Here is a 10,656-nt window from a genome sequence, read left to right on the forward strand (position 1 = left end):
TTTAGGAAGCATCAAGTTTTTCCTTGCTTTGTCCAGAGCTCTGGCCAATGTCATTGACGAAATGGGGGCTCTGTGTCCAGAATAGCGAGGAGAGTGAAATAGAAGTACTCCCGTGATCTGGGCTCAGGTTTCCCTTCTGTGGACGAAGCCCAGTGTTCCAGCTGGATAGTGGCCTCCACCACTCAGGGGTGTAGAAAATAGTCAATTGTCACCAAAATAATCGGGAATCCGTCACTTTGCAGTATTACCTTTGGTTTTATTTAATGCTAAACTAATACAATTTAACTTTTAATAATGACTTTTTAGAAAATATTTTTGGTGGTCCATGACCTTTATTTTTTATTTATGTATATGTGGTGCTGAGGATTGAACTCAGTGCCTCGCACATGCTAGGCAAGTGCTCCACCATGAGCCACAACCCCAGCCCCGACTTTTAATAATGACGTTTTAAAAATAGTAGGCCACAAAATTTTTGGCAACTTGACAAGTGACTCTTGCGAGCCAGGGCCAGCAGGCTAGACTTGAGACGTGCAAGCCAAACACTAGCTCTAATCTCCTCCAGTTCCCAAATCCCACCATCTTCCTCCTTTTTCATGCAGATAGAAAATGTCTGCAGCCTACTGACATCCATCCTGGAAGCCTTCCATTCCAAGGAACACACCGTTGTCATCCGGGCCTTGCTCACCCTCCGGAAACTTCTATGCAAACTGGACAGGGTGATTTACTCCTCACTGTGCGCCAAAATTGCTTCCAGCTACTGTCCTCTGATGGATCACGTGAGTTAGGAGGAGAACTGAGTAGAGGAGCCGGGTTGTGGGATTGAGAGGAAGCCCCAGGGGAGATCCTGTCGTAGCCTGGCCTCACCAGCAGGCGGCAGTCTTCCCCCTAGAGCCAGCTTTTCTGCTCCAGGCATGAGTATTTGTGGGACCCTTTTATTTAATTATTTTTTAACTTCACTGTGACAATCTAGAAAAGTTTGTCCCTAAGGAAGGAGAATCAGGGCTGGGGATGTGACTCAAGCGGTAACGCGCCCGCCTGGCATGCGTGCAGCCTGGGTTCGATCCTCAGCACCACATACAAAGATGTTGTCTCTGCCGAAAACTAAAAAATAAATAAATAAATATTAAAATTCTAAAAAAAAAAAAAAAAAAAGGAGAATCAAAGAACAGTCTCTGATCATGGGTGAAAGAGGACAGCAAGTTAGTGATGTCCATACTAGAAGATGATAATTCCTCAATACTAGAAGAGAAGATTGTATTTTTTAAAATAGTTTCTGACTCTGGCAGAGATTTTTCCCTTCTAGAGTCTTCATAATGCAGTCAGTTCCTACTTGGCCAGCTGTATGCCCATAGGTGAGGCACTCCCATCGCTATTGATTTGCAATTCCGCAAAGTCCTCTAGCCTTGAACAGAGCCTGGGTAAATTATCCCCAATTATGCAGATTATTCCAGTTTTTATTTTGAGGACATGATTAAGTACTATAGTCTTCCTAAATTTAAGAAATTCACTTTTTACACATGATTTTTTTTTAACACTATCTGAATTCTGGAGTGTAAGTAAAATTTTTCATGTTTTTTAAACCAGTTTCAATATTTTCCCCAGTTAAAGCATAACTGCCAAATGAAAATCACATGCATTATTTTTGTCCATTGTGACATTTTGATATATGCACACGCTGTTAAATGATTAAATCAAGCTAACCAATGTAATCCATCTTTTCACGTATCATTTTTTTTTAATGGTGAGAACATTTTAAGATCTAATCTCTTTGCAAGTTTCAAGTACAAAATGCATTATGGCTGACCATAGCCAACGTGCTATACATTATTAACACTCCAAAAGTTATCCATCCGTCTAACTGAAGCTTCAGACCCTCTAATGAACACGTCTTGCATTCCTCCACGCCCACCGCCTCTAGCTCCTGGAGACCACTGTTCCCCTCTGTGTGATGAGTTTGACTCCCTCAGGGTGTGTGTGTGAAGCCAGCAGGCAGGGATTGTCTGTCCATGCTGTGCCTAGCCAAGTTCATGCCACATAGTGTCCTCTGGGGTCCGTTGTAGTTTTTGCAATGATTTTCTTCTTTATGATGACTTAGAGTACTTGTGGGGCAGAGGGGAGGTGCACACTCATACGTGTGGCCTTTATCCATTCTTCCATTAGTGGGCATTGGGTCAATTGTACATCTTGGCTATGGTCGATGATGGGTAAGTAAATCTTATGTTAAAACCAAAAGAAGAGTTCTGTAGACAAGATCTTTCCTAAAAATAAATAATAATTTCATACATTTGAATATACGAATATACGCATATAAAATAGGTGGATCGTGTTGACTGAAGACAGCAGGGTGCTCAGATGAGGCCCTTTCTCTTTTCCGCATGCACCTGGCAGAACAATGGGGGCATCCGGAGCATGGCCATTCGACACTTTGGCGAGTTGCTGAAGGATATGAGTCAGTTCACCTGGATGCTCAACCCTTTGGCCCTTGGAGCCTTGGTGCCCCTGATCCTGTTTTTGGAGGACAAGGAGATAAGAGTCTCAAAAGTAAGACTTTTGTCCCCCTTAATTTTGCAGAAAATCACAATGTTTTATGCAACCACAAAAGAAGTGATCTTGAGGGACCTTTTTCTGTCCCACAGGCATGTAAATACGCGTTAAGAGTCTGTGCCTCACAGCTGAGGTGGCCCACACCAGTTTTTCTCAAAGATGAAAATTACAACTTTGAGCTGGTGGTGCTCAACATCTGTAACCACCTTGTGAGTAGCCCTTCCCTTTTCCACCGTTCAGACCCACAGACAGAAGGGAAGGGCCGCACAAAGTGACGAAATGGGGGAGGGCAGGGGAGATCCTGAAAGAATGAAGAAAACAAGTAAGTGTGATCGTGGCCGGGGGCTTGGGATGGCCGAAAACTAGAATTCCCCGCTTCCTCTTCTTCTTGGAGTTCCTTTGCCACCCCTCGTGGCTCGGTCCCCTGAAAACCAGCGTGGGCAGTGGAGACACGAGGGGGTGGCAGAGAGCTCAGCACAGGTGGGTTCCGGAGTCACATCGTGAACAGCTCGAGGCCTGCCAGAGAGTGTGTCACACACAGGACGCCGCAGGCTCCGCTGGTGCTGATAGAGTGGGAGCAATCGGTGTCCTCTGTCTTGAAGCCTCTCTGGAGGGAGAAAAATGTCTTTTCAACATTGAGAGATGGTTCTTTCCCTTTTCATTCCTAGGCTGCTTCTCACGAGAGCCACATCACAGATTTAATATCTGATACCTTAGGGTTCCTGGGGAGCTCCCGGCTATACCTGAGGAGAGGATCGGTTATTTTAGTAGGTAAATCAATTTAATTCTATTTCTTGTCTTTCAAGGTACAGAGGAGTCTAGCAGTGTAAGTCTGCATTAAGTCACAGCTCCTCTCTGTTTATGACGCCCAGCGCCTGTGACGGTGCCGTCTGTGATGAATGGGGGTTAATAATGAGCTGAGAGCAGAGGTGTCTGTGCAACGCAGTTGCATTGGTCAAATGATCGCACAGAATGCATTCAACGGGGCGATTTCAAACTTTAAGACAGAGACCTATCACAGCTCATCCTTCCTTTCACTGCCTAAAAGTCACTGTCCAAAGAACAACTTTAAAACATGCACCTACCAATGCCATCGTCAGCAAGCCTTGGACATCTGCAGCCACCAACTACAACAACGAGGAAGAGCTTTTCTGAGGAAAGTAGAGGCAGGTGGATGGAGTCCAGCCAGACTCCAGAGGGCACAGCAGAAGCCCCCGGGGTGGTCAGCTTGAGGGAGGGAGGAAGAAGATGAGAGAGGAAGAGAGATGGGAAGAGGAAAGACAGAAGGAAGGAAGGATGAACAGAGGGAAGGGGGGACATCTAAACAATACACCTGTGAAGAAAACTTGCAGACATTACTGAAGGACACAAGGCTTGAATAAAGAGAAGGGTATAAATCATGTCTCGGAAAAGACAAAACCAAAACAAAAAAATGGATGAAGCCAGGCGCGGTGGAGCAGGCCTGTAATCTCAGCAGCTCAGGAGGCTGAGGCAGGAGGATCCCGAGTTCAAAGCCAGCCTCAGCAAAAGCAAGGAGCTAAGCAACTCAGTGAGACCTTGTCTCTAAATAAAATATAAAATAGGGCTGGGGATGTGGCTCAGGGGTCAAGTGGCCCTTTGGTTAATCCCTGGTACCACCCCCCCCAAAAAATGTATGAATTCTTTCCTAAATTTATACATGGAACCATGCTAATTAAAGCACCAATAGGATTTCTTTTGTTTAAACTAGCATGCTGATTCTCAAACTAAGTGGAAAAGTAGGCATGAAAGAATGAGGAGGGGCAACTGGCCCCATCAAACCACAGGCAATGATCAGACAGATGAACGCAACAGGACGCCATGCAGACAGCCCAACTCATGCAGCATTTTAGAAAGTGAATAGTGGGCTTCTTAGACGATGTGGGACACCTGGTAAGCCACTGGGAATTTTTTGAATTATTTTATTCATTTTTAACTTTTTACATTAAATAAATTCCATATAATCAAAGAGTCAAATGCTAAAAAATCAACTGATAATTATAAATAAAACAAGATAAAAAACAAGCTGGAATATCTGCCTTATAATCATGGAAGAAGAAAAAGTTTTCTAAGTAAAAGTCTAAACCTAGCAGCCATAACAGAAGATTGTTAACTACATGACAATCTTGGTGAGGCAAAACCAGTAGAAACCAAGTTAAAAGCCAAATTAAGGTAAAATGTTTATACTTATCATAGATAAAGGGTGAATACTCATTATCAAAGGAATTCTTACAAATCCATTACACAACCAATTCAGTAGGAAAATTGGCAAACAATTTATGAAAAATACATATATTTGGCACTTATATATGACCTTTCACAATTTTACACATACAGTAAGGCAAATTGAATGGTGAAAGGTTTCTGTCCATGAGGTTAATGAAAATCAAAAGTTTTTTACTAGCTGAATACTCTGGTAACATCTGTAATTTCAGCTACTAGGGAGGCTGAGGCAGGAGGATCACAAGTTGGAAGCCAGCCTCAGCAACTTAGTGAGATTCTGTCTCCAAATAAAAAGTAAAAAGAGCTGAAGATGTAGCTCAGTGGTGGAGTGCCCCTGGGTTCAATCCCCAATCCTGAAGGAAAAAAAAAAAAAGTTTTATACTATACATTTTGGCCAGGTGGCAAGAAAAGACCAAGCACACTAGTGACACTGTAAATTGCTACTTTCTCTAAGGAGGGCTTTTTGAAATACTGAAAATCCACATCTTCATACAATAGCTTATTTTTACCAAAATTAGCCAGTCTCATAGAAATGCTTTCAACCAGAAGGAAAAAACCATAGAAGTGGAATCCAGGATGTGTAGTTGTTGAAGATACTATAGTTTAAAATACACATGACTCATATATTTGAATGATTAAATAATGAGATGGAATGCAGAACTCAATGGATGGCATTCAGCAGCAAATTAGAAAGAAAGCAAAAGAGAATGAGAGAATTAAATATGTCACAGCAAAGGATGCAGCCCCAAGATCAACGCTTAGAGAAATAAAAACGGGAAATGTGGAAAGAGCATGAGATACTGTGAGACACAGAGAAAGCTTCGACGTTCATGTTACAGGAGGAGCAGGGAGAGAGCGGGGCAGAAGAAACCACCTGAAGAGATAAGGCCGTGAATGATCCAAAACTGAAACAAGGCAACAGCAAGAAATAAAATACCTAAGTTTGAATAAAAGAAAATAACACTTTCAACATTCCCACAAAAGTGTTGGCACGTTTAGAACATTGGAAAGAATTCTTTGATAAATTCAAAGTTTCTAGATACAACATCAATACACAAAGATCAACTGGATATTGGTACACAAACAAATTGAAAAATCAAATTTTTGAATTATCAAATATAACTCCAAAAATACAAAATGTATTAAGACTAAGAAAAGATGTGCAACACTGAGACACAAGAAAGCAGAAAACCACAGAAGTTAAAAACAAACAGTTAAAAACAAAAAACCCAGGGGAAGCGCTGTCTCCTGTTGGTGGATTGAAGGATGAGATGCGTGCGTCACAATCTCCGGAACCCTCAACCTGGTCCTGAGCAGATCCTTACCTGGGGTTTGGAGGTGTGGGTGGAGCTGGGTGGGCTGATCTAAACTTTATGTGAAAATTGAAAGGTCTGAGAGAGCCACGGTGACCTGAGGGGAGCCAAAGCTGAAGGACTCGTTCTCCTGGACATTGAGGCCTCTGGACACAAGGCAGTGAGGTGGGGAATGTCTCCAGGCTTTGGGGGGAGTGAGAATCGGTACAAGCACTTTGGAAGACTGTTTGGCAGTAATTATCAAGGCTGAACATAAGTATCTCCATTACCCAGTAAATGCCAGTTATGTACCAAGCAGCGATTCGAATTCATGCACGAGAATGTCCATAACACCATTACTCACTATAGCCCCAAACTGGAAACAGCACAAATGTCCACCATTGGCAGGAAAAAAAAAGATGGCTGCATTCATAAGATAAAACACGCAGTGGAGCACACCCATTAACCCCAGCAACTCAGGAGGCTGAGGCAGAGGATGTCAAGTTGGAGGGTTAGGGTTAGGGTTAGGGTTAGCAGCCTCAGCAACTTAGCGAGATCCTGTCTCGACATAAAAAGGGCTGGGCATGATAAAGTGCCTCTGGGTTCAATCCCCAGAGCTACTAAAAATAGATATAAATAATAGAACATCATCTAGCAGGGATCAGTAAACTTTTTTGAAAACCCGATAGTAAATATTTTAGGCTTTGAGTGCCACCGAATCTCCGTTGGAGGTACTCGGCTGTCATAAGGCGAACGCAGGTAGAGATGATGTGTAACACGGAGCCGGGGTGCACAGTGTGTTTCAAGAAAACTGAGCTCTGCATGTACCCGTGGGAATGGACGCACCATGGCTGCATCAAAGACCATGGGAATCCCAAGCTCAAGTGCAGCAAGAAGGCGGACCCCAGAGAGCATGCTCTGAAAGGTGCAGGAAGAAACTGCAAGGGGCTTGAGGGATGCCTCTGCGACTCTGGTGGCCTCTGGGACACTGGTGACCTCTGGGACAGTGGTGACCTAGACGTAGGGAAGATGAGTTAGCTGCAGAGTCACTCACTAACCCCGGTGTTTTGTCATCCTGCTGGTGGAACACCTGTGAACCTGCCACTGAGTCACAAAGAGCCCACTCAGGGTGACTGTGAGATAAATATTTGTGTTTTTCAAGCTCTATTCTTAAAAAAAAAAAAAGTAATAATAAGTGAATGATTTGTGATGATACTTATTAATTTTTTAACGATAACAAATTATATAGGAAGTGCTAGATTATGATTTACAGCTTATTTTAACACATCTGTGTCCATTTCATTAAAAAATTCACAGAATTGAAAACTTGGGTTTAAACTTGGGTCAACACAGGCCTGTGTTTCAATAAATAGTTTGTAATAAATAGTTAAACAATAACCATTTGAAAGCACTAATGGATGATTGGAAGATCATCTGTAGATACTTTGCGTTAAGGAAAGCAAAGCTTGTAGCCGGGTAACAGCAGGGAGTGCACTTCCGTGATGTATTTTGGTGTAACTTTAATCCACTCTGTGCTAGGGTACTTGGCAAAGCTGGGTGCATATTTACTACTCAAAGATGAAATCGAAGTCATGCTGGAGGGTGAGTACCGAGGTCATGATGACACATCTAGGCATAGGTCCAAATAAACTCTCCACTTGTGACTCTGGCCACATGAGTTCTACGTGAGGGTGCCCAGAGGGAAGGAGGGCAGCAGGGGCAGGGGACGGTTAGTTGGGGAGTCAGTGTGAGGGCCGGGTGGGAGGGCACCTCCTGGTCTCTGTTCTGTGTCTCTTGCTCTCTCTCCCCGTCTTTCCCTGCAACCTGACCACTCCCCCTGGAGCCCTTGGGAACTGCAGTTGGGGACTCCCTCACTCCTCCAACAAGCAAGAGCCTCTGCAGCCCCTCCTGAGGGACAGCACTGTCCTAGCTTCTGGGCCCTCAGCAGCAGCAGCAGCCACCGCCACCAAAGCCTCTTCCCTCCCGGCATTCCCACTTTGGTGGACGGTAACCCCGTCCCACTGGCAGAGGAGGGACGTCTAGCAGGGTCCTGTTGTTCTCCCACAGTGTCGGGGTCGTAGGCCTCTCCCCCCTTAGCCTCTGTTGCCTCTTTAGGTCAGAATCAATCACTAGCAGGTGAGTTAGAAAATAGGGGAGCTGCCTTCATTCCTTCCTTTACAAATAATAAAAAAAGGAGGCTTTATTTTTCAGAGCATTTTTAGGCTCCCCTACGAAGTTGAGCGGCAGGTACAGAGGTGCCCCATCACGTCCTCCACGGTCAGCGTGCCCCATCACGTCCTCCACGGTCAGCATGCCCCAGCGGGTCCCACATTTCTCACTCCCTGTGAATTTATGCTGTCACCTCCTCTCACCCCGCTGGCTCACTAGGGGGCGCTCTCGTTCATTCAGCAGCACCTAGATTCTCCCTTGGTCTCTCTTAGCACCTCTTTCCTCTCTCTCCTCCTGCTCCTTCTCCCTAAAGGTCCCTCCTTATTCTGCTTCTTTTATTAAGAAATGAAATCATCATTCCCCACTGCCTGCTGTCGCCTAGGACGCCATTAGCATTTTGCTATACGTGTTATCCCAAATATTTTTTAAAACATACATGCCATTGCATATTTAGTGTTTACAACTATCATAACTTTTTTCACCTACTCATGTGTCAAACACCTCCCATGCCAAGGAACATGTGCCCATCTCATCTTGTAAAATGTGTGCATCACTTCTTTTTATGGTAACCTTAACTTTTAAGCAGCTCCTAGGGTCTAATCCTGTAGCTGAATAGCAAACATTTTTCATGATTATGATCAATACAATGTGTGTTCATGAGCTTCATGAATCTATGTTGATGCTACCAAGCACATAATAGAAACTCAGTGGACATTTAGTGACTATTTCCATTTTTCTTTTAATGAGATGCTACTCGTCCCCGTCAAGGTGAGGGAGAGTGAGAAGAGGGAGCGGGCAGGAAGGGACTGTGGGGGGCAGTGGGGTTGCTGAGGGCTGGAGCTTCTTGGCCTCTGAGAGAGAGCTGCTTCAAACCAAGTGCCCTTTTACTGTTGCAGTTATTGAAAAAACAGTCCGGGATGAAGACCCGGTGGTTCGGGAGTTGGCAAAAAAAACCCGTGATATTTTTAGGGAAATAGCCCACACGATGACCTCCTCAACTATCAAACAAACCTTCCGGAGATGGTTTAAGTTCATCTACACCAGGAAACTAAAGCCTCTTTACAACTGGCCCAAGGACTACACCCACACCCCTGCAGATCCTATGAAAGGCAGTAAGGAGGGCTTCGTGGAAGAGGGGGAGGAAGAGGAGGAGGAGATTTTGATCAAGAGCTACAGGTTCGAGGCCATCTTGGAGCAGGACGCGGAGAGCGAGTCAGATTTCCCCTCCCTCTGAATCCCCTGAGCCCTCGTAGGTGCTGATCTGGAGGCAGCTGGAAGCTTTCACTGCCCCTTCTTAATCCCGATTAAAGAGGTCAGGAAAGGCCGTGCTTGTCTGCGTCTGACTCCCTGGAAACCCTGTCCCTCCTCAGTCTTGGTGGCCGGTTCTAGTGACCTCCCTCCCGTGTGTCAAAGTCTGTGATGCTCAAGTACAGGACACAGTAATGGCCCAGTGGCCGCACAGAATCTGCACACATCCTGCCATGGGTGTGGAACCACCTCTGATTACACGCAGCTCTCTGATTACATGTAAATGCCACATAAACAGCTGGAATACGGTGTTCTTTAGGAAATCGGGACCACATAAAAAGGTCTGGACGTGCCAGTACAGGTTCGGTCTCTCTCCAATCTCAACAGAGCTTGCCCCCACGGGTGTGGCACCACGAAGATGGAGGCCAGCTGTTTAAGTGAAGGGTTTGTTGGGAGGCTGTTGGAACTTGTTTCAGCATCGACCGAGCACCTTCTGCAGGCCACATCTGTGCTGGGCAGTGGGGACACTTGGATGGTATGAATGAGGCTCCTCAGAGCAGGTCATGCAGCGTGGTCCTCTGTGTCTGGCTGGGAGGAAGGCCACCTGGGGCACCCCTCACGAACCAGCAGCTGGCCTTGAAGGGAAAGGGAAAAGGGAGGAGCAAGTGGCTCCGGTGGACCCTGAGGCAGAGGGTGACGGGAAGCTGAGGAGCCTGTCAGGCCAGCTGTGGGCAGGAGGAGGGGAGACCCCGGAAGACACCGCCGTGCCAGGTGCCAAAGGCCCTGAACACTCTGAAGTGCAGCTTGGACAGTGGCTCATAGTGACCACCCCCTGTTCCCCCCAGGACCCAGTCCATGCTGCCCGGGACTATACTAAACTATAGTGACCTCGCCCGAGCACTGAGTCCCGGGCACATCCTTCCCCCTCCCATCCCGCCCCTGGGGCCCCAGCACCCCAGCCACAGCAGACACCTGCGCATAGGTGTGCACCTTCCCTGTGGTTGGAGCCAGCTCTGTGGCCTGCTCCTTGCCGCTCACGTGCGTCCTGGTTTCTCTGCTGGGTTACCTCTCCGCAGAGGGACACAGCCGCCCCCTTCCCTGGATCCTCCTCCAGCGCCTGACTCCTGGGCCCCGTGTGTTAGGTCTGATGGCAGAGGATACC

General features: G+C 46.0%; 1 protein-coding gene across 1 annotated transcript in view; it reads left to right on the forward strand.

Moving 5' to 3' along the window:
- Positions 1-9,570, forward strand: part of Mroh9 (maestro heat like repeat family member 9) — a 52,594-nt gene extending 43,024 nt beyond the window's left edge. The window contains exons 16-21 of the mRNA XM_078023327.1: positions 600-776; positions 2,389-2,541; positions 2,637-2,753; positions 3,213-3,315; positions 7,617-7,679; positions 9,143-9,570. Of these exons, the coding sequence (XP_077879453.1) occupies positions 600-776; positions 2,389-2,541; positions 2,637-2,753; positions 3,213-3,315; positions 7,617-7,679; positions 9,143-9,480 (951 nt within the window). The 3' untranslated portion in view covers positions 9,481-9,570. The remainder of the gene's footprint in view (positions 1-599; positions 777-2,388; positions 2,542-2,636; positions 2,754-3,212; positions 3,316-7,616; positions 7,680-9,142) is intronic.
- Positions 9,571-10,656: the final 1,086 nt, after the last annotated feature.

Source organism: Ictidomys tridecemlineatus, chromosome 10 (assembly GCF_052094955.1).
Source record: "Ictidomys tridecemlineatus isolate mIctTri1 chromosome 10, mIctTri1.hap1, whole genome shotgun sequence".
In the NCBI taxonomy this organism is placed as follows: domain Eukaryota; kingdom Metazoa; phylum Chordata; class Mammalia; order Rodentia; family Sciuridae; genus Ictidomys; species Ictidomys tridecemlineatus.